This window comes from Lissotriton helveticus, chromosome 1_1 (assembly GCF_964261635.1).
Source record: "Lissotriton helveticus chromosome 1_1, aLisHel1.1, whole genome shotgun sequence".
NCBI classification, from domain to species: Eukaryota; Metazoa; Chordata; class Amphibia; order Caudata; family Salamandridae; genus Lissotriton; species Lissotriton helveticus.
In genome coordinates, this window is record NC_136057.1 from 466,395,863 (window position 1) to 466,419,165 (window position 23,303).

General features: G+C 44.4%; 1 protein-coding gene across 5 annotated transcripts in view; it reads right to left on the bottom strand.

Annotated features, from left to right (window-relative positions):
* The window catches only part of MPPED1 (metallophosphoesterase domain containing 1), an 881,293-nt gene that overhangs the window by 327,284 nt on the left and 530,706 nt on the right, over window positions 1–23,303 (bottom strand). For all 5 annotated transcript variants that reach the window (XM_078673877.1, XM_078673876.1, XM_078673875.1 and 2 more), the window contains one exon: window positions 14,708–14,933. In XM_078673877.1, the coding sequence (XP_078530003.1) occupies window positions 14,708–14,933 (226 nt within the window). The remainder of the gene's footprint in view (window positions 1–14,707; window positions 14,934–23,303) is intronic.

Sequence of the window (23,303 nt, forward strand, 5' to 3'; positions counted from 1 at the left end):
ATCCTATGCTATGTTGTGTTTTGTTATGCTATGCTATGTTGTGTTTTGTTATGCTATGCTATGTTGTGTTGTGTTTTGTTATGCTATGCTATCTTTTGCTATGCTATGCTTTGTTTTGCTATGCTATGTTTTGTTGTGTTTGATATGCTATGTTTTGCTATGCTATGTTTTGTTATGCCATGTTTTGTTATGCCATGTTTTGTTATGCCATGTTTTGTTATGCCATGTTTTGTTATGCCATGTTTTGTTATGCCATGTTTTGTTATGCCATGTTTTGTTATGCCATGTTTTGTTATGCCATGTTTTGTTTTGCTATCCTATGCTTTGTTTTGTTATCCTATGCTATGTTGTGTTTTGTTATGCTATGCTATGTTGTGTTTTGTTATGCTATGCTATGTTGTGTTGTGTTTTGTTATGCTATGCTATGTTTTGTTATGCTATGCTATGTTTTGTTGTGTTTGTTATGCTATGCTTTGTTATGCTATGCTATGTTGTGTTGTGTTTTGCTATGCTATGCTTTGTTTTGCTATGCTATGTTGTGTTGTGTTTTGCTATGCTATGCTTTGTTTTGCTATGCTATGTTTTGTTGTGTTGTGTTATGCTATTTTTTGTTATGCTATTTTTTGTTGTGCTTTATTACGCTGTGCTTGGTTATGCTGTGCTTGGTTATGCTGTGCTTGGTTATGCTGTGCTTGGTTGTGCTGTGCTTGGTTGTGCTGTGCTTGGTTGTGCTGTGCTTGGTTGTGCTGTGCTTGGTTGTGCTGTGCTTGGTTGTGCTGTGCTTGGTTATGCTGTGCTGTGTTTTGCTGTGCTGTGCTGTGTTTTGCTGTGCTTGCTGTGTTTTGCTGTGCTGTGCTGTGTTTTGCTGTGCTGTGTTTTGCTGTGCTGTGTTTTGCTGTGCTGTGTTTTGCTGTGCTGTGTTTTGCTGTGCTGTGCTTTGCTGTGCTGTGCTTTGCTGTGCTGTGCTTTGCTGTGCTTTGCTGTGCTGTGTTTTGCTGTGCTGTGTTTTGCTGTGCTGTGCTTTGCTGTGCTGTGTTTTGCTGTGTTTTGCTGTGCTGTGCTTTGCTGTGCTGTGTTTTGCTGTGTTTTGCTGTGCTGTGTTTTGCTGTGCGGTGTTTTGCTGTGCTGTGCTGTGTTTTGCTGTGCTGTGCTGTGTTTTGCTGTGCTGTGCTGTGTTTTGCTGTGCTGTGCTGTGTTTTGCTGTGCTGTGTTTTGCTATGCTGTGCTGTGTTTTGCTGTGCTGTGCTGTGTTTTGCTGTGTTGTGCTGTGCTGTGTTTTGCTGTGCTGTGTTGTGCTGTGCTGTGTTGTGCTGTGCTGTGTTTTGCTGTGCTGTGTTGTGCTGTGTTTTGCTGTGCTGTGCTGTGTTGTGTTTTGCTGTGCTGTGCTGTGTTGTGTTTTGCTGTGCTGTGTTGTGTTTTGCTGTGCTGTGCTGTGTTGTGTTTTGCTGTGCTGTGTTTTGCTGTGCTGTGCTGTGTTTTGCTGTGCTGTGTTTTGCTGTGCTGTGCTTTGCTCTGCTGTGTTGTGTTTTGCTGTGCTGTGTTGTGTTGTGTTATGCTGTGCTGTGCTGTGTTGTGTTTTGCTGTACTGTGCTGTGTTGTGTTGTGTTGTGTTTTGCTGTGCTGGTAAGGGTATGTGAGGGTGTGTGTGAGGGGGTGTGAAGGTGAGGGTGTGAGGGTGAGGAGGTGTGTGAGGGTGATGAGGTGTGTGAGGGGTGAGGGGGTGAGGGGGTGAGGGCGTGAGGGTTGTGTTGTGTTGTGTTTTGCTGTGCTGTGTTGTGCTGTGCTGTGTTTTGCTGTGCTGTGCTGTGTTTTGCTGTGCTGTGCTGTGCTTTGCTGTGCTGTGTTGTGTTTTGCTGTGCTGTGTTGTGTTGTGTTTTGCTGTGCTGTGCTTTGCTGTGCTGTGTTTTGCTGTGCTGTGTTTTGCTGTGCTGTGTTGTGCTGTGCTGTGTTGTGTTGTGCTGTGTTGTGTTGTGTTGTGCTGTGCTGTGTTGTGCTGTGCTGTTTTGCTGTGCTGTGTTTTGCTGTGCTGTGTTTTGCTGTGCTGTGCTGTGCTGTCCTGTGCTGTGTTTTGATGTGCTGTGCTGTGTTGTGTTGTGTTTTGCTGTGCTGTCCTGTGCTTTGCTGTGCTGTCCTGTCCTGTGCTGTGTTTTGCTGTGCTGTGCTGTGTTGTGTTGTTCTGTGCTGTGCTGTGTTGTGTTTTGCTGTACTGTGCTGTGTTGTGTTTTGCTGTGTTGTGTTTTGCTGTGCTGGTAAGGGTATGTGAGGGTGTGTGTGAGGGGGTGTGAAGGTGAGGGTGTGAGGGTGAGGAGGTGTGTGAGGGTGATGAGGTGTGTGAGGGGTGAGGGGGTGAGGGCGTGAGGGTTGTGTTGTGTTGTGTTTTGCTGTGCTGTGTTGTGCTCTGTTTTGCTGTGCTGTGCTGTGTTTTGCTGTGCTGTGCTTTGCTGTGCTGTGTTGTGTTTTGCTGTGTTGTGTTGTGTGTTGCTGTGCTGTGCTTTGCTGTGCTGTGTTGTGCTGTGTTTTGCTGTGTTGTGCTGTGCTGTGTTTTGCTGTGCTGTGTTGTGCTGTGTTGTGCTGTGTTTTGCTGTGTTGTGCTGTGCTGTGTTGTGCTGTGCTGTGTTTTGCTGTGCTGTGCTTTGCTGTGCTGTGCTTTGCTGTGCTGTCCTGTGCTGTGTTGTGTTGTGTTTTGCTGTGCTGTGTTGTGTTGTGCTGTGCTGTGTTTTGCTGTGCTGTGTTTTGCTGTGCTGTGCTTTGCTGTGCTGTCCTGTGCTGTGTTTTGATGTGCTGTGCTGTGTTGTGTTGTGTTTTGCTGTGCTGTCCTGTGCTTTGCTGTGCTGTCCTGTGCTGTGCTGTGTTTTGCTGTGCTGTGCTGTGTTGTGTTGTGTTTTGCTGTGCTGTGCTGTGTTGTGTTTTGCTGTACTGTGCTGTGTTGTGATTTGCTGTGTTGTGTTTTGCTGTGCTGGTAAGGGTATGTGAGGGTGTGTGAGGGGGTGTGAAGGTGAGGGTGTGAGGGTGAGGAGGTGTGTGAGGGTGATGAGGTGTGTGAGGGGTGAGGGGGTGAGGGCGGGAGGGTTGTGTTGTGTTGTGTTTTGCTGTGCTGTGTTGTGCTGTGCTGTGTTTTGCTGTGCTGTGCTGTGTTTTGCTGTGCTGTGCTGTGCTTTGCTGTGCTGTGCTTTGCTGTGCTGTGTTGTGTTTTGCTGTGCTGTGCTGTGTTTTGCTGTGCTGTGCTGTGTTGTGTTGTGTTGTGTTTTGCTGTGCTGTGCTGTGCTTTGCTGTGCTGTGCTGTGCTGTGTTGTGCTGTGCTGTGTTGTGCTGTGCTGTGCTGTGTTGTGCTGTGCTGTGTTGTGCTGTGTTTTGCTGTGCTGTGTTTTGCTGTGCTGTGCTTTGCTGTGCTGTCCTGTGCTGTGTTTTGCTGTGCTGTGTTGTGCTGTGTTGTGTTGTGCTGTGCTGTGTTTTGCTGTGCTGTCCTGTGCTGTGTTTTGCTGTGCTGTGCTGTGCTGTGTTGTGCTGTGCTGTGTTGTGCTGTGCTGTGCTGCGTTGTGCTGTGCTGTGTTTTGCTGTGCTGTGCTGCGTTGTGCTGTGCTGTGTTTTGCTGTGCTGTGCTGTGTTGTGTGTTGCTGTGCTGTGCTGTGTTGTGTTTTGCTGTGCTGTGTTTTGCTCTGTTGTGCTGTGTTGTGTTTTGTTGTGCTGTGCTGTGTTTTGCTGTGCTGTGTTGTGTTTTGCTGTGTTGTGTTGTGCTGTGCTGTGTTGTGTTGTGTTGTGTTGTGTTTTGCTGTGCTGTGTTGTGTTTTGCTGTGCTGGTAAGGGTATGTGAGGGTGTGTGTGAGGGGGTGTGAAGGTGAGGGTGTGAGGGTGAGGAGGTGTGTGAGGGTGAGGAGGTGTGTGAGGGGTGAGGAGGTGTGTGAGGGGTGAGGGGGTGAGGGCGAGTGTCTCCAATGAATGTCACTGCTTCGCCTTCTTTGAAAATGTTCAGTGCTGCAAATAGAGCATGCCGCCGTAATCATCACAGCATGAGGCCCCAAAGTGATAATTATCACAGCATGCAGAGAGCCGCCCCACGCTGCTGGAGCACTCAACTGCACATTAATTATAGTTGAGTGCTCCAGCAGCCTGGGGCGCCTGTTGACATGCTGTGATAAGTGGGTCTCATGCTGTGATAATTGTTGCAGCGCCTGAGGAAGTAGAGTTTCATGCTGGGATAATTGGTCTGGCGGGCTTGCAGCGCCTGACATCCAACAAACGTGCACAAGCTGCTCAACCTTGAAGCTCGTTCACAGACCTGGATCGGCTCGTGCCCAGCTCTGTGTCGGGCTCGTTCACAGCTGCTACTCCCTTGACAGGGAGGAAGGTGACTATAGAACTCGCTGGCGGGAGCGCTTCGCGCTCCAACGCCAGGCGAGCCCTAAAAAGGAGTGGAAGACGGTATTAATGACGAGAACACAAGAAAATTCTTGATGAACCTCACACCTAAAATTCCACACATATATATGCTACCTAAGATGCATAAGGACAAACTTCACCCTCCGTTCCGTCCAATAGTGGCTGTCTGTGAATCAATCCACGAACCCATAGAGTATTTCCTTGATTTTTACTTGCAACCACTGGTGCAATCGTGGGAAACGTACATCAAAGACTCTGCAGATTGTTTACTCAAACTAGAGGCTGTGCGGCATCTTTTCCAGGAGGAAATCTTCAATAGCCCATAATGAGGGTCTCGAGGCAGTAGAATGGAGACTCTTACACTCAACTATTTCACCAGACACAGGTATCTTTCGCTTGGAACTTCTTCATTTTGCGCTGTATCACAGTTACTTCATTTGGCAGGAGAAGTTGTATGTACAAAGAACTGGTACATCTATGGGTTTTCCCGGAGCCCCATCATATGCCAACACATTCATGGCTCATTTTGAACACCAATTCATTCTTAAGAATCATAACTGGCGCACAAATGCAGTTCTGTTCCTGCGATACATAGTTGATATACTAGTCATCTGGAAGGGACCAAGAACAATTTTGGAGGAATGCATCTTTGCATTAAATAGGTGTAATCCTAGGATACAGTTTACAGATGAAATACAAACTGAGAAGATACATTTTTTGGATATTGAAATTTTAAAGACTAGTTCAGGATTGGAAACAGCCGTGTGCAGGAATCCCACTGATGCCAACAATGCACTGCACTTTTCAAGTGCACATCCATATTCTCTCAAGAAACACTTACCTATTTCTCAAATCACAAGAATAAAGAGAATTACTTCTGAAGAATCGAGATGCCACAACCTGATTCAGGACCAAATAGAAAGATACAAAGCGAGAGGTTATCCTGAAGCCACATTGAAACGAGCTGAACAAATTGTTTCCTCAAAAAACCGAGAACATCTGCTAATGCAAACTACTCAAAAAACACATGCAACGAGAAGTGTTCTATGACGTGGTGGAGCAGGACATAAACAAGACTTACCGAAGTAAAAGCATTAAAGATGCGACCAGTACCGTCTCCCTTCTTTCCCTGCAGCAAACCAAGAACTGGAGGCGTTCGGACCCGGTGATATTTTCGCCCAGCTTGAAAGGGGAACATTGTTTCTTTAATTGGGCGGAGTTGGAGCAAAGACCCATCCCCAGTCATGACGAGGAGGAAGACGGCGTAAAATGCGGAAGTGAAGACTCCTCGGTGTGTGAGAGACCTGGAGAGAAGACGGACGCGAGCGTAGGAGGAGAAACAGAGAACAGGCTTGAGAGAAGGTGCGGCGAACTACCGGCAGCAGAGGCGACCCAGCGAGCAGAGAAGCCAGGAGGCCAACGACAAGGCGCTTCGCCAAGCCACGCTTCAAGGGAAGCGTGGCTTTCCCAGGTACGTGCCCGTATCTCAGAGTGGGCAGGTAGAAAATGCGTTAAACCACCCTGAAACAAAACGCAACCATTCCGGTCACTCCCTTCCCCTCACACCCTCGTCACGACGATTTTGCATTCTTTATTGGGATTAATCGGTTGTGTACGTGTGAATCCCTCACTCCCTTTTCCCCGATGATTTAAAGACCTTGGATATAAGACTGAAGCAAGTCTATTTTCTTTGTTTTATGGTTGGGACGGAGTCCGGACGGGCATTTGAATCTCCACCAGCATCCTGTAGTGGAAAAGAAGCGGACCGGACCTCAGGATAGAGCGTCTCTCCTCAGCTAAGGAGGAGCCAGAAACCCCTCTCCCTTACTACAGGAACATTGTGCGCAGAAGGCGCTTACTTAAATCAATAAAACCCTCTTTACCTTCCTTACGTGTTCCCTCAAGTTATTCCAGCCCGCCACATGTTCATTCTAAAACATTCAGCACAAGCACCTAGCATTAAGGCCATTATTAGGAAACGCTGGGAGATCATTAAGAATGAACCAGACTTCAAGGGAGTTTTCTATGGTTCACCGCTATTCGCACACACCAGATTGAACAATCTGAGGGAGCTACTGAAGTCATCAAAAGTGGATGCCAAATTAGTTCACAGAGGTATGAAAAAGTGCCACAATTGCGGACAATGCGGAAATAGAATCACATGGAACATATTCACTCACCCACATACAGGTCAAAAAGTGAAACTACAACATACATCAGATTGTACCACTGAAGGAGTGATCTATGCAATAAAATGCCCATGTGGGCTTGTATATGTGGGGAGAACCAGTTGAAAGATTAAAACCTGTATTGTGGAACACAAAAGCAGAATCCGCAATAAAAACACCAATTCCTCCTTGGCAGCACACTGGTTGTGAGCATCACATACCATTCCCCAACTACCGTTCACCATCCTTGAATGCATTAACATCACATCAGGCATTGACATACACACAGCCCTTGCACGCAGAGGAACGCATTGGATAAAATATCTTGGCACCATAATCCCAGGAGGGCTTAATGATCATTACGAATTGTTGTGCTTTTTGTAATCTCATTTACCTGTTGTTTTTCACTGTGTCTTTGAATATCTAATTTTGTGATCTTTAGATTGTAAGGGATTTGCACTCATTGTAACATATTTTTACTACCGCCCAGGATTACGGTCACTTTTACTGGTAGGACAAAGTTATATATCACGTTTATTTGGGTCTTTATTTTTGCCTAGGCGTTATTCGTGGCCTGGGTTTTTTTCACAATAGGTTGGGACATGCTTGTTGGTATTGTTCCCCATCGCTTTAATTAAGCGATAGAACACTCCCATCTGGTTAAGGATTGTCACTGTTAGGCACTTCTTGGTTTATTGCTCGGGGTTTGTGAGGTTCAATAAAGGCTTCGTGTTTCAATTGACAGACACACAGTCCGTCATCTATATCTGGAGAGTCCGGCCCCTTTAAATGCTCCACACTGGTGGCTGACAGCACACACGTTACGTCCGGTACGCAGTTTATGAGAGATTCTGGAAGCCCACACGCTGTTTTTTGAGCCTGTGAGTTTTGGAAGCCCGAGTAGGTATTCTTCTTTCAACTTGTATTAGTTGGATGTTGAGTTCTAAGCTACCCCGTTTTTTTACCCCACAGAGTGATTGATTTCAAACTTGTAGTGCGATTCTAGCAACATGCGATTAATTAAGCGGAGGCTTACGGCATACACGTTACGTCAGTTACGCTGTTTACGAGAGATTCTGTAAGCCCACACGCTGCTTGTCGAGCCGGTGAGTTTTATAAGCCCTAGCGGGTATTCTTCTTTCAAAATTTTACCAGTTGTATGTCGCGTCCTAAGCTACCCCATTCTTTATCTTAAGGAGTGACTGATTATAAACTTGTGGTGTGACTCGAGCAACACACGATTGTTTAACCATCGGTAAGACTTTCATTGAACACGCAAATCTTATATGCACAAATAAAGTCAGATAAGATCGTGTATTAAAGTATCTTTTTGGCCTCTCTAGCGCGCTGCTGCTATTGTCATTTATCTTTCTTGACAGACAACAGGGGTAAGGAGTCTGCGCTGTTCTTTCACTTGTTTACTCACTTTTTTGAAGATATAGCACTTTTTCTATAACGTTCTGCACTGGTCACTTGTGCATCGAGTTGCACACAACACGGTTTCCTTTCAAGCACGTTTCTTTAATCACGGTCACATGAACTGCACCAGGTGCGTTGGCCTCATTTTCATTCTTATTCTCTTTCTGAGTGCAAATCCTAGGAGCATAATCACTCGCTGTATCTAGCAAATCTATGTGTTTTATACCGCTGCTTTCACTGGCATTTTTTATGCTTTATGTTGTGGCTCTGGACGGAGGACTTCAAAAAGAAATTGTCGTCATTTGTTCTCTTTCAAAGTACATCCCCCAAAGAAGGGTTCTTAATGAACCCGAAATGCAGTGGGAATTCATAATATTTGGATGATATGTATTTTAATTTATGAGATGAATTGAGCATATTGTATGTATGCATTTATTTTCATTTTTGCAAAAAGCAAATCCAGTTGTAGGATAACAGTTGACTATTATTTTGTGCTTCAAATGAATCAATTTATGAACACAATTAATAGATTTTCTGTCTCTTCTTTATGTTGAAATTTGCAGAAATTTTGTGGTACTTTAAAGAGGCTGCTCATGGCCCATTGCAGTGCTACATGTAGTCTGTGGTTATCCACGACCTCACTTTTTTCACTCATAATTACACTGACATTTTGAAAAGTGTTACAAATAAGCAATCTGAAACCTTGGCAGCTATTAACCGCCTATGACCCTTTTAGTTGGTTACACTACGTATCTAGTCAGGAAATCTCAGACTCACAACCTGTAACATTATTGCCTAACATACACCTCTGCTGCTGCCCTTCCACCTCTCCCACTCTGTTGCTTGTGCCCCAGTGGCTTGTTTTTTTCCATAGTTGGTCGGCTATTTAATGAAAGAGCACACTGGCCGGTTGTTGGTGTGTGGCCAGTATCTCCTAGGATTAACCTTTTTAGTATTAATTACAGCAAAAGAGTTCTTATGGAAAACACACGCACACCCATACACACAAACACTGTGGTCAGGGTGGGCTCTGCTCAGACACAATGCACTACTGGGATGCTGTCTAAACCAGGGAGCTGACAGTACTGCCCATGGTAACACGAGCAGTGCGCCTGTAACCAATGGTCACCAGTATTCTAGAAGTAATGTAAAGAAGACAGCTGCGCATAGTAGGAGCTGATATGATCTTTGTCTTGCTCTTCGTTATTACTGGCACTCTTTAATAGGGTCTATCTGTTATACGCACCAGGAAACAGTGCATTGTCGAGCACATTAAATGAACAAATTAAATGGGCCTGATGATATACAGCATAACCATTGTGGTCATCTGCCTCCAAGAGGCCTCTAATTTGTCTATCAGAAAGCGTGTATCTTTAGTATTCTAGGCTTAAGTCCATATAGATCACCAAAGCACATATTCCACTTAAGTAAATGTTTCTGCATTAAATCGTCTATACCAGGTACTATGATGTACTTAAAACATACTTAAACAACATTTTAGAGGGACCAGTAAATCCTCTCACCGATAGGTTTGTCTGGATCAGTTTGGCGGCCACGTGCACATGAATGCGTTGACGCACAAACACATTGCCACTTTCATTATTCCCTCTTACAAAAACATACACACGCATTCACATTGCATTCTCTCCAAAACTACACATAGGCCCAGATTTACTATGAGTTTTCGAAGGCACCTGTGTGATGCAATGTGGAACTACATGATGCAAAATAGTGGGTTGTACCGTTTACTCGCTTTTTAATGTGAAAGTTTATGCTCCTACTCTTAAATAAACCTCTATTTAAACAGGGCGTGCTAGGCGGGAAGGAGGAAGCTACCCTCCTGTATTGAACAAACTGAGTATTGCAAGTGTCAACCTGACCCTGCCTGCACAGCGATTGCAAACCTGTGGTTTGCTTAGTTTAAGAACCATAGTTTTTTGATCTTTCTACATTTATACATAGTTCTCAGAATTTAAATATCCAAAAATGTTCAATACTTTTCAGAATTTATTTTCTTGCTGACTCTTCGTCAATATGATAGATACAATTTTCCAGAAATATCAAAACAATAAATCAAATCAACATGTATCAACCAAAGATACACAAATGAACAATTCACAAATAACAATTAACAATTCCGTAGTGAATCCCAATGCATTTCGGGATCTAGGATCCCTTCTTCAGGGGAATTGTGGAAAATATATAAAACAAATTATTAAACAATACTCCATGCACTCTACAAAGTGGTGCAAGTCACTGTTGTATTCACATACACAAGCAAACTGTTTTTGATGAAAGACCATCCTAACATGCAGTGAAAAAAACCTCCACCCAAAAGTGAAAACGAAACCTGAGATCACAAAGTCACTGTTCTGGAATAGATGGTGGAATCAAGGAGAGAACACTTACCGTCATATATCGTTTCCTACCAATTACCAATGATGAACACAATGCCACACAATAATGGTAGACTCAAATTGCGCAACCTGAAAATGTAAAATCACCAGATGAACTCCTGATTTTTCTGCCTGTGAACTCACATAATACGAAAACCTTGACCTATCTCCTTAATCTGTAATCCGAATATACCTAAATCTAATACTAACGACCTTGTCCACTCATGGCCGTTAAACATATGAAATCCCGACAACCTGAGTGGTGTACAAACTATCCTGTACGCTGTGGCCGTATGCACTGGCCCAACTCATTGAATTAAGTACATGCATATAAATGTGTACCTGGAGACACAGCAACTTGGTACAATACAAGGAACCCGTCCTTGATGTGACTCAGTTCAATCCAGAAGCAAATGCACACTACTGTCGGCACCTGTAGGATGCAAATGTGCGGTTTAAAAAATTTGGAACTAATGGGCTGATACACCCAATAAACCACTGTGTATGTAACTGATCCCCAGTTACCTTGGGTGCTACCGACTGCACCGACTGTACCGGCCAAATCCTCTGTTGCTGGAATACCACTTTACAGTCTTGGGGCTGACAATACAACTGTGGAACCCACCCACAAAGCAGGGCATATATTGGACTGCATCAGTTCCAACCTGGACACGATGAAGGTAGAACCCCCCCTGACCCAAACTTGGTCTGATCACAAATTTATTGCTTTCAGCCTTAGGGTAGAGGTTAATAAGGCTACTAAAACAGTAGTACAAAACAATGGAAGGCCTACTCCACGTTGGGGAAAAATTATAGAACATCCAGATCTCAACAGCTGGGTGAAGGAGAGCAAACCCTCTATGCTAGGGAACACTATGATTGATAAGCAGAGGTATGAGGAGTGGATGAGGGCTATAGGGGATAGGATGAAATCTCGAGGGACAACGTCTAGATCTAGGCAAGGGAAAAAATCTGCCCCCTGGTTTACGAGTGTACTAAAAGAAACACCAGGAGAAGTGAGAGTCTTGGAATGCAGATGGCGTCACCATTATGATAGGAATGAACAGGAGGTGTACAAGACAGCTAGGAGGCAATATCATGCATCGATCAAACGTGCTAAATCCTCTTATTACACATCTATGATCGAAGCCACAGGAAATAAGCAGAAGGAAATCTTTCAAATTGTTAACAGTTTTAGGAATCCTAAAATTCTAGCACAGGAAATCCCGCCATCCCAGACTCTATGTGACGAGATAGCGGATTTCTTCGAACAGAAAATACAATCTCACGAAAGATTTCCTTCAGGTCAAGCTGAGTGAATTGGAGGCAAGGGACAATATAAATATTATACCTGGAAAGGCTCAGCCTTATTTACAATACATAAGAAGGGAGTCCACTCGAACCCTGCTAATTAGAGGCTCATAGCCCTTCTTGACATAGAAGCCAAGGTTTATGCCCGCCTATTACTAAGGGACCTAGAGGCTTGGGTGGACAAGAACGGTATTCTCCTGCCTTTTCAGACTGGCTTCATGGCTAATAGTTCCACCATGGACAACATCATAGCGCTCTCTCACCTCTCGAAGCAAGTCGTATTGAGCAATAAGCTGCCCCTGTTTTGCTGCTTCATAGACTATTCCACGGCCTTTGACCGAGTCAATCGAAGACGGTTATGGGTAAAACTCTAATCTTGGAGGATCCCGGAAACCCTGCTAAAAGCAATAAAAGCCCTCTACGAGGGAGCTTGGGTCTGGGTCAAACTAAGGCCAACAATCGTAACACCAAGAATTGAAACTAACACCGGACTAAAGCAGGGATGTATTTTGGCCCCCCTACTATTCAACTTGTACACTGCAGACTTGGGGCAAGCCCTGAAAGACGCCAGCCTAGTACCTCCGAGACTGGGGAAGTTGGCCTTGGGAACTCTCTAGTATGCGGACGATACAGTGGTCATGGACCACACTAGGGTGGGGCTCCAAAGAGCATTACTTAGTCTTGCAGTATACAACAAGGAAAATAGCCTACAGATCAATGAGAGCAAGACCAAGTTAGTAATCTTTGGTAAATACCCTCACAAAAAACAAGCAACATGGTCTTTGGGTGAGCACCGAATAAGGACAGCTACAACCTACAATTATCTGGGGGTATGGGTGTCGGAGAGGGCAACAGCAGCCAAACACATAAAGGAGTGAACACAGAGAATTAACAAAATAATCCTGTCTCTCAGACATCTAAGCCATCGCCTAGTAAATCCATCTATAGAACCCATGCTGACTGTACTTAGGGCTAAACTGATTCCCACAATCACGTATGGTCACGTAGCCTTCCCAGGAGCACTTGAGAAAGTAATCAATGCGGCCCAAATAAAAGCTTACAAGACCGTGCTACAAGCTCCTAGACAAGCAAGGAACACCAGGCTAAGGCTGGAAATAGGATTGAACCGACCCGACTTGGTAATACAGGGGGACCTAATAAAATATTACATCAGAGTACTGAAAGCCCCTGAAAACAATCTCAAATATTTTCTAAAATGTATTTTCAGGGCAGCGGGTTCCCCATGGCGCTCCAAGTTGGAACAAGCAATAGACCTACTTAAAATCAAGGCAAAGAGCATGCCCCTTCACGAAATTCCTTACTATGCCTGGGCCCAATCTCGTCTGAACTGGATCGTTCATCACTCCGGTACAACTCCCTCACACTGGCCCTGGATGAGTCATATACTCCTGGGAAAGTTCAACCATATTTGTGAGATTCACTTTCAGCCCAAACAAGAAAGAAAATTCTGTACTTGCGCCTTCTGGCCCTCAAGATTTTGGATTTTAACCCAAAATGGGCACGTACTGACAGCATCATCTCCTGCCGGTTATGAAATTACCACAGAGAATCTTGGCTACATCTTTTATGCTGCTGCTCAAAGCTGGCCAGCGATCGTCGTCGTTTGCTGCGCCCGGCCCTAAGGGACTTGGGCCTCAGAACCTGCAGAGAGGCCTCGGACTGGTGCTTTTCAGAAACCACAACTTGCTTACTTGCCAGGGTTGGCAAATGTATCCATCAAATTAGAATTGCACTTGATTCCCATCAAAAGGCCGCAGAATTCAGGGGTCCTGTCATTCTGCAATGAAAATTATCTGGTGCCCTTACCATGTTAGTCGCCACCTAAGTCAGGGGTTTCTTGCAAGGTCACTGAAATCAGAAATAAAACTTGGGGCCAAACAGGGGGCAGGTTAAGAACTTTTCTTAATGACAATTAATATCACGGAGAGAATGGATTCTTATATAATTGGATTCTTATATAACCATTGATCCCTAGAGGTGTAAAAATGTGAAACGGTGCTAACCTAATATTTTAACTTTAAAAAATAAAAAAATCTTTTAATTGAAGTTTTAAATGGACATGAAGTAGTAAACAGAGCCTGTGGAGCCACGGTGCTATTTTAAAGCTGAACACCGTGTTTTTCCCGGGGGAAGGGTAGTTGGAAGTGGGGCGCTGTTTATGTGTTTTATACTGTAAAGATTTTAAGTAATCGCACAGTTAATAAAAGTTATTCACTACATACTTGGAGGACCCAGGCTGGGATAAACGTAGGAAAGCAGTTCCACTTGTTAGTGTCAGCAAAGACCTCAATAACCTTGATTGGGGTAAATGGAGACAATAAAAAGCATGGGCACAGACAATAGGACTCGCCTTTACAAAAGTTATTGGTTTGCTAATGCCTTTTAGTCATGTTGTACAGCAGCGTGTCTGTGCAGCATGGCTGAAAGTAAAGTTAGGAAAAAAGTGTTGGCCGTGTCATGGCGCTTTATTTTTCTAACTTTATTTTTAGCCATGCTGCACAGCCATGCTGCTGTACAACATGGCTAAAATACATTGGCAAAGCAAATAGTTTTCACAGGGGCGAGACCTACTGGCTTGCCAAAGCTTTTTTGCTAACTGTGTTGCTCTTGAAGCACCATTTTAGCTAAGTGTCTAGGTCGGTGTTATAGAAATATCATTAACATGCAAATTTGCTGATGCAAATAAATAAAACAATAATCCAACAGATGCCTAAATCTATTAGGCACAATTTAATATAAAATACAGTCGCTTTACTTGATAACAATTTACCGAACATATTCATTGTCTGTAGGAATATATACATCTATAACAACATATTGGTAACTTCAATAGACACAGCTCCTAAATAATGGTGCTATTACTTTACATACTTAATCTGCTAAGCAGGAGTTTGCCCATGCAAAATAACTATTTCCCTAATTAAACTAGTAGAAGCAACTTGCATCTCAGCAAGTGAAAAACATAGTCATTAAATTTAGGAGATGAAATTACAATTAATTTAAGAAATGACTTACCACGGAGACCCATAAATCTTGAAACCCCTTACAGTCGTTTCAGAGTCTTGAAGATAAGTGCAGTTAGTAAGAAACGACTGCACATTTTCATAATTCTCGGGCTTTAATTTACACATAGAAGGAAAATAGTAGAAGTCTTGTTTGATTAAATCGGCCATAAATTCTCGGTCAAAGGTCAATTCATGATTGCCTGCTATTACAATCTTATGTTCGTAGGGCAGTTCACCTAAAATGAAACAAACAAAAACGTATTCGAAAATCTGAAATTTGATTGACTTCCAACTACTTCAGTAATATCTTACCTCCTACTGCTATATTGTCCATTCCATAATCCTCCGGAAGCCCATATTACAGGATCCCATATGCAGTAGCATGCACACATTTAGCCCACGATGCCTCCCTATATGTACACCACCAATGCAAGAACATCTCAACATGACAAAATTAGCATTTTCTATAATGTTCCACTATGGTAAAATATGATAATTATAATAATTACACTAGTCCCTCAAAATATTCCCATTATGAAATGATCACCCATTCCCAAACTCCTTGTTTGGCCCACACAATCAGTCTCGTTATGTCCTGGAATACCCACAATTTCAACCTCCATAAAACAACCATAAATATACATTTCAATAAGGCTGTAGTCAACCCATATAACCAGTTGCAATAATGAATTGCAACACAGTGTGGTTGGGTTTCCTTTTTATCCTGTAATGCCGTATTACTAGAGTCCAGAAAACCAATGTGTGTCTACATTATTGTTTTGTATACCATTCCTGAATGGCCAAATCGAGAGTTTCCATAATGCTTTTGTATGCTTGTGTTCTCATTTAATATATAAGGGCAGAAGCAAAGAGTAAAATGAAATGAGAGCAACAGGGCAGGGAGAGCTCTGAGGCAAAGACGAAAAAAGGTAACTGAAGGAAAAGAGGAGGGGAGAAAGAACAAAGAAGAAAAATAGGCAGATATGCAACAGTGGAAGAGACCAGGAAAGGGTTGAGACCTCAAAAGTGTACATATAAGTAACAGAAAAGACGCCTCGAATGTGAATAGTAGAGAGGCAGCCAAGGCACTGAAAGGAAAAAGAGATATAGGAGACATAAAGGACAAAACCACAAAGTTAATGGGGCAATACAGTCATCTCAAAGGCACAGTTAAAAGCACAAAAGTGTGTGTGTGTGTGTGTGTGTGTGTGTGTGGGTGTCTGTCTGTCTGTCCCCTTATTCACAAACGGTGCCATGAGGAGATGCCAGACATGGCATGGTCAACACATAGAATGCTTTATTGTGTTTCTATCTAGGAACCTAATTCGATATTTCTATATTATGCCCTTATACGGTTATAATCAATAATATCCTTATAAAGGCATAAGAATCATATCCATATTTAGTCGTAGCCCATGCAGTCCACATTAAGCAAGGCTACTTCCCCGGACTCCTAGAAAGCACAACGAGTTCTCTAAACAAACCAAACCTCCAGCAACCTGGGAAATCTCCATTGCTTTTGTTTTGATTTCGTCCTAGAACTCCTGTGAGCACTGTAAGAACGGCCAGTTCTTAGTGACATCTTTATTGACGTCTTATGTCCAACCTTACGTCAAACCCGGCACCTTTCATGTATAAATATACCAACGTTGCCTTAAGCAAACACACGGTGGTTTGGAGCAGAGCGGCTATCTACTTGCCCGAGAGCCCAGCTGATGCGAGAGCCCACGGACGCCGCCCCTCCCCTTTTGACGCACTGAGAGAGACGCTGTCTTTTCTCCTGCCGAGAAATCCAGCTCCGGTGTTTCCAGATACCCTCGCGGGTTACTGGGAAATCGAGTCCTGAAAGAAAGATACCAGACCTCCTGCTTTCCCTTACCCAGGTACGGAGCTGACTAAACCCTTAAAGAGAATTCTTGAGTCAGATTCTTGGCAAAACCAACTTAACTTAAACTGCTACTTACTTACTCCTTCCCACGTATTAGGCTTAGGTCAGGTACACCGGGGTAGGCGTATTTAGAAGCACCAGTTGAGTACGTTAGTCAATGTATATATGTATGTATATCTTTTATCTATTTTAAAGTATCATATGACTAAGAAACCATATCCATGCTTTTACAGTATTATTTCATAATACTCCTTTTACTGTACGCACTTTACTTTACTACGAGTATTGCAATTGTGGCAATTCATTTCTCTTGCATGAAAAAAAAGACTGCTCAATAAATAACACCTTTTTATTGAAAACGCCCGTCTCTCTTTTCTCTGCACTATAGTGAAACTAAGTATGCACACTTGACTGAGTGAAATAGCTGTGTATTGTTTTCACACAACTCTAGAGATACACTCTTATTCTGAGGGAGCAAAGTTGTCATGTTTTATGGTTGTCAGAAGCTAATCCCTTCTTGTCTATCCAGGGAGGTTAAACTCCTCCTCGTTTATTCGAGAAAGTTTCTAGTGACCTCTGAGCTAGCTGGCAAACCTTAAGTCTAATATAGTCAGTAGAGACCTAGTCAACCTCAGTTCTACGTCTACACTGCTTTTTATATTATTCCAATGCGCAGAGCCTATTGGGAATGTAGGAACTACACTACATGGCGCCCAACGTTTGGTAAGGCGATAAATCTAACGCAAGACGTTAGAGTAACTCAGTCGTGCTTTTTCACACAGACCCTATTCCCGTAAAAATTCCAATAGACGTCTGGAGTGGGTAAAAGGTTAAAATCCGCCAGAACCTAGTAGGAAGAGATTCCTATGTATAGTTTTTGGTATAATCAACGTTGAAGGATACAGTGTTCCAAAATATTGTGCACCTAATCTTTGTTTCCTTGAAACTTGATCTGCAACAAATGCCTTTCTGTTAGTAAAAATGACGGAAAGTGAAGACGAAAGGGAGACAGCTAGAATAGCAGCTCAACTCCTAGCGGATGACACGAGTCTCCAAGACAATGACCCTAATGTTATACTCATTCCGGTCAACATAAGAAAAACTATAACTCTTAAACTCATAGAAAATGGACTGACATCACGAGGTGGTACAGTCATATTCGTGGTAGAGGCCCATGAATATCGGCAGACAGAGGTATTCTATTCATGGATAAACTTTCCAGCAGCAAACACTGTAACACAAGAATTCCACTATTACAAAATAGAGGAACCTCCTCGAGGAGGTTGAAATCCCATTAAATTACCAAGAGCACCTGCTCTGGTTTAAAGGCGCCCTAAAACATAATAATCACATCACCAGGCTCGGTCCACTAGGTAGACCAGGAGCAATGTGGCCGGTTCTAGCCAGCTACACACCACATCCAGACATCGAAAAAATGTCAGACCGGGAACTTTTAGCCCAGCTAAAAATACTAATTAAAATACATTGACAATTGGTCCAATATGTAATGCGGACTTCAACAGTCCAACCAGCGATTAACATACCACAGCTGACCCCTCATCAGGGGAACACAAACAAGATTACACCACAGAACATACAATCATGTCTTGGCAAAGTACCCACAAAACGGGAACAAATTCCATTCTGGTTAGCACAAAAAATAACTCAAATAGAGGCAGTATTTCCTGATACTACACCTACTGAGAAACACAGAATTCTGACTAGAATTCTGACTATCTGTCTTCCAATGGGGATCGCACCACATGTGGAGGACTGTGACACTTGGGGCACAGTCTTTGCTTCAATTTACAAAAAAACACATGGTGTTCCGTCCATGGCGGTTATACCAGATGTGCTAAGACAAATTCAAAATGAATACGGTCCAGAACCTGCTTTAACTCTGGGTATGAAATTACTGAAAGATTTCAAGCAGGTCTCGGCTATATTATTAGCCAACATAAAAGGAGAAGCAGCATCTGTGGCGATCCGCCAGAAATTGAAAGAAACAGATATAGCAGAACAGCCATTTGAACTTGCCAGAATCATAGAAAAGTCCTATGAAGAACTAGGTAGAGATAGTTTGGGTGGGAAACCAGTAAAACCCCAACTAACTGAAAATCCTGAATTTTTTTTTATTAAAAATAATCTAAACACTCCAAAAAAGAGCTAGGATGGAAATAAACAATGCACTCCCAAAGAAAAAAGATTCCAGTCCAGAGGAAGGTCTCCTCAATGAAGAGAAAGATCTCCTGACCGAGGAAACAAGTCTCCCCAGAGGGAGCCCTCTGAGAAAAGATACAACCTTAGAAATAGGGATCATTTGAAAAAACCTGATAGATATCAAGATATTGATACACGTCCCTCTCGATCTTTTCAGACTTCCTCGCAGAAATCGGAAAGAAGAGGACGGTCTTTTGAGCTTTTAAAATACCAGTTTTTTGTATTTTTGTATATTTGAGTTTAAATTGTTTCCCCTGCTTTTAATTTACTTGGCCCTCGCCTACCTGTAACTGCATCATCTTACTTGCACTGTAATCGGTGGAACCACCGCTCTTTGCGGGTCCCTCGCCCTTGTTTGTTGGTTGGCGGCCATCTTTGGTTGGGGAAGAGGGTGCACGCGCTAGTCCTCTCTCTAGGAGGCGACTAGTGCTTAAAACCAGGCATCATCTGGTCAGTTCGTTCTTGACCATTAGCGCACCACATGCAGCGCTTCTACTCTGCGCGAACTTGCCTGCTGCTCTTTTGAGCTTTTAAAATACCCGTTTTTTGTATTTTTGTATATTTGAGTTTAAATTGTTTCCCCTGCTTTTAATTTACTTGGCCCTCGCCTACCTGTAACTGCATCATCTTACTTGCACTGTAATCGGTGGAACCACCGCTCTTTGCGGGTCCCTCGCCCTTGTTTGTTGGTTGGCGGCCATCTTTGGTTGGGGAAGAGGGTGCACGCGCTAGTCCTCTCTCTAGGAGGCGACTAGTGCTTAAAACCAGGCATCATCTGGTCAGTTCGTTCTTGACCATTAGCGCACCACATGCAGCGCTTCTACTCTGCGCGAACTTGCCTGCTTGCTCTTTTGAGCTTTTAAAATACCCGTTTTTTGTATTTTTGTATATTTGAGTTTAAATTGTTTCCCCTGCTTTTAATTTACTTGGCCCTCGCCTACCTGTAACTGCATCATCTTACTTGCACTGTAATCGGTGGAACCACCGCTCTTTGCGGGTCCCTCGCCCTTGTTTGTTGGTTGGCGGCTATCTTTGGTTGGGGAAGAGGGTGCACGCGCTAGTCCTCTCTCTAGGAGGCGACTAGTGCTTAAAATCAGCCATGTCCACGTGCAGCGGAGACGCGCAGCGGGGATGCCGGAATATCGCCGGAGTTTCGCCAGAGTCAAGCCCGTCTGTGCCCGTCCAGGCCCAGACGGGCTCAGGGCATGCCACTCTGCTCAATCCACCCAGACTTCTGGCCCCCCCCCCCACAGGTATTCACGGGATTCACTGCTCTCGCTTCGCGCGCCTAAACTGCCTAGTTGCCGTTACTACTGGGTTGAGGGTACTGCGTTTAAACATTGTCATGGATGTCGTTTATCTAAGAGCTGTGTGATTTCAAATTCACTCACTATGGCTTTGCTTAATTGCAGATCACTGCCTTGTCACGCGTTGGAAATACACTCCCTCCTTTTGGACCACTGTCTGGATGTGTTATTCCTGACGGAAACGTGGTTGACCGCGTGTTCTGGTCCCGACATTGTCAACGCTCTCCCGCCGGGATACCTCATTTTCCATCTTGATAGGCCGGATGGGAGAGGGGGTGGAGTGGCTATCGTGTATAGAGACACACTTGTGTGCAAAGCTGTAGATTGCGGTATTACCAACGCTGAAAGCTGTCATTTTTCCCTCGGCATATCTTCTTCCGTTTCCATCTCTGGCCTCCTTTTGTATCGGCCTCCTGCTATGCTGGGGAATTTTGTGGACTCTCTTATTGAGGCCATCATTCCATTAGCTGCTGCCTCGTGCAACTTTGTACTTCTTGGGGATTTTAATCTTCACTTCGATGACCCCAATGATGTAGTAGCAAGAGATTTATTGAGCTCACTTGGTGCTCTTGATCTTCACCTCGCTCATATGGGATCTACTCACAACAGAGGTCATCAGCTTGATGCTGTCTTTGCTAATTCTGCCAACCTGCAAGCCCTCCAGATGTTGGCCCTTCCCTGGACGGATCACCACCTTATTCCTTTCAGTTGGTTGTTGAAGAACCGGGGAGATCCCGTGCCTAGACAACATACTGTGGAACGACTCTGGTCGAAGCTGCCGGTTGACAGTTGGGTTGAAGAGCTAGCTATAACTCGCCCTGACCCTGTAGATGACCCCAATATTGCTGATCAACACCTGGCTAATTGGCTCACTAACTCTCTTGATCTACTGATTCCTAAAAAAAGGAGGCTTATCAGGGAGAGAAGAATCGCTTCTGCCCCCTGGTACACTCCGGAACTTAGGAGTTGTAGAACTTCTTGCAAAAGGCTTGAACGTGCCTGGAGGAGAGAGCAGACGGAAGAAAGCCGGGCTAATTATAAAAGAGAGATGAGGAAATACAAAAGTGCACTGAAGGATGTCAAAAAGAATTTCTTTAGTGATAGGATTGAGAGGGCAAGTAATTCTCCAAGAGAATCGTTTAAAATTTTTAAAGAACTTTTGAAAGCCCCGGTCCCGCCAGTCGTGCATGCCAATCCTAAAGACAAATGTGAAGAGCTGGCTAGTTTCTTCCATTCAAAAATAGATACAATCCTATCCTCTCTGCCCGTTATGCCTCAAATCTCTGAACCGGCTGCTGGTCCAATAAGCTGTTTGACCGAACTTGTCTCCTTTGGCCCCTTCTAGGAAGAGGAGGTTACAAAGGTCTTGTTGGAGATGAAGAGTGGATCTGCGAGTGATCCAGTCCCTATGAAACATCTTAAACTTGTGGCTAACACTCTGTCAGCTCCGCTGACCGACCTTATTAATCTTTCTCTCTCTCATGGCATAGTCCCTCAGAGATGGAAAAGGGCAGTAGTAAAAGCCCTACTGAAAAAACCAGGCTTGGATCCCTCCAATTTGACCAACTTCAGGCCAATCTCGCTTCTGCCGGGGTTCTCTAAAATCGCCGAGAAGCTGGTTAACCGTCAGCTTTCCTACCATCTTGAGTCCAACCACCTGTTGGGAGACTCCCAGACTGGTTTCCGTCCCGGCCAGGGAACGGACACGGCCCTGCTGGCGGTAGTGGAGGAAGCAAGGAGCACTCTTGATGCTGGAGGATCAGTGGCAGTGATCCTCCTGGACCTGAGTGCTGCCTTTGACACCGTGAGTCATCAGGTGCTCCTCCAACGCCTGTCAGAGGTAGGTGTCTCAGGGACGGCCCTGAAATGGTTGGGATCCTTCCTCTCCAACCGTTTCTACCAAGTCTGGGAAGGGGCAGAGCAGTCTTCCCTATTCCCTCTTCAATGTGGAGTCCCGCAGGGCTCATCGTTGAGCCCTACTTTGTTCAATGCATACATGACTCCACTTGAAAGAGTGGTAGCCCCCTCGGGGTTGAAGATCATCAGCTATGCTGATGATACTCAGCTGGTGGTGGGCCTCACTCAGCTGGCGGAACAACCCAATGTGTTACATGACTGCCTGGCCAATGTCTACCATTGGATGTCCAACTCGGCTCTAAAGCTCAATGGAGGAAAAACTGAGCTGATGCTCTTGGGCAACTCCAGTCCCTCCATTATTGCCAGCTGTTGGCCCCGGTCTCTTGGCGATCCACCATCCCCCAAGAAGGAGATCAAGTCCTTGGGAGTATGGTTGGAGGAAGATCTGTCCTTTAGGACTCACGCCAGGAAGACCGCGGGGGTTTGCTTCGGTCTACTGAAGTCAGCCCGAAAGGTGCTACCACTGCTTCCGGATCCAGCTAAGAAGCTTTTGATGCGTGGTTTAATCCTGTCGAGGCTCGACTATGGAAATGCCCTGTTTCTTGGCGCCCCCGAAGCGACCTTTAAAACCCTCCAACAGGTGCAAAACGCAGCCGCCAGAGTCTTGATGGAGATCCCTAGAAGGCAGTCTGCTGCCCCGGCCCTCAAAGCGCTTCACTGGCTCCCTGTTAAGGAGCGGGTGAAATTCAAGGCGCTGTGTACGGCCCATAAAATTCTACATGGCAAAGGCCCCCCCATCCTTTTTAATATGGCCCGTCCTTATAAACCTCCACGCCTTCTGCGCTCGGACCAGCAACATCTTTTGCAATCTGCGAGAGTTAAGAGAGCTCGGACTGGGGGCAGGCGTTTTTCGGTACAGGTGGCATCTCTGTGGAACTCTCTGCCCCTTAAGATTCGCTCAGAGCCCAAGATCCTACTATTCAGGAAACTCCTAAAAACCTATTTGTTTCCTAAGTAGTGAGTAATCGAGTCTCTCCTTCTTGGTCTGTCGCGCCGGGATGCCCCCGGGTAAGCTGAGCGCGTTACAAGTTTCATATAATAATAATAATATAATAATAATAATCAGAACACAGGGAAGAGCACGTCAGGTACAAAGACAAGGAACCTGCTCATCAAAGTAAAAATTACAATTTCCAAGAAAGAAGGTAGCCAGTATTAAAATAATTAAACATGCCAAGGATACTGAGGACACAACTGAAAAACGGAGAGTGGGCCCAGACAATGCTAGACAGCGCAGCAGAAGTGACCATAGCTCGCAAGATCCTGATGAATCT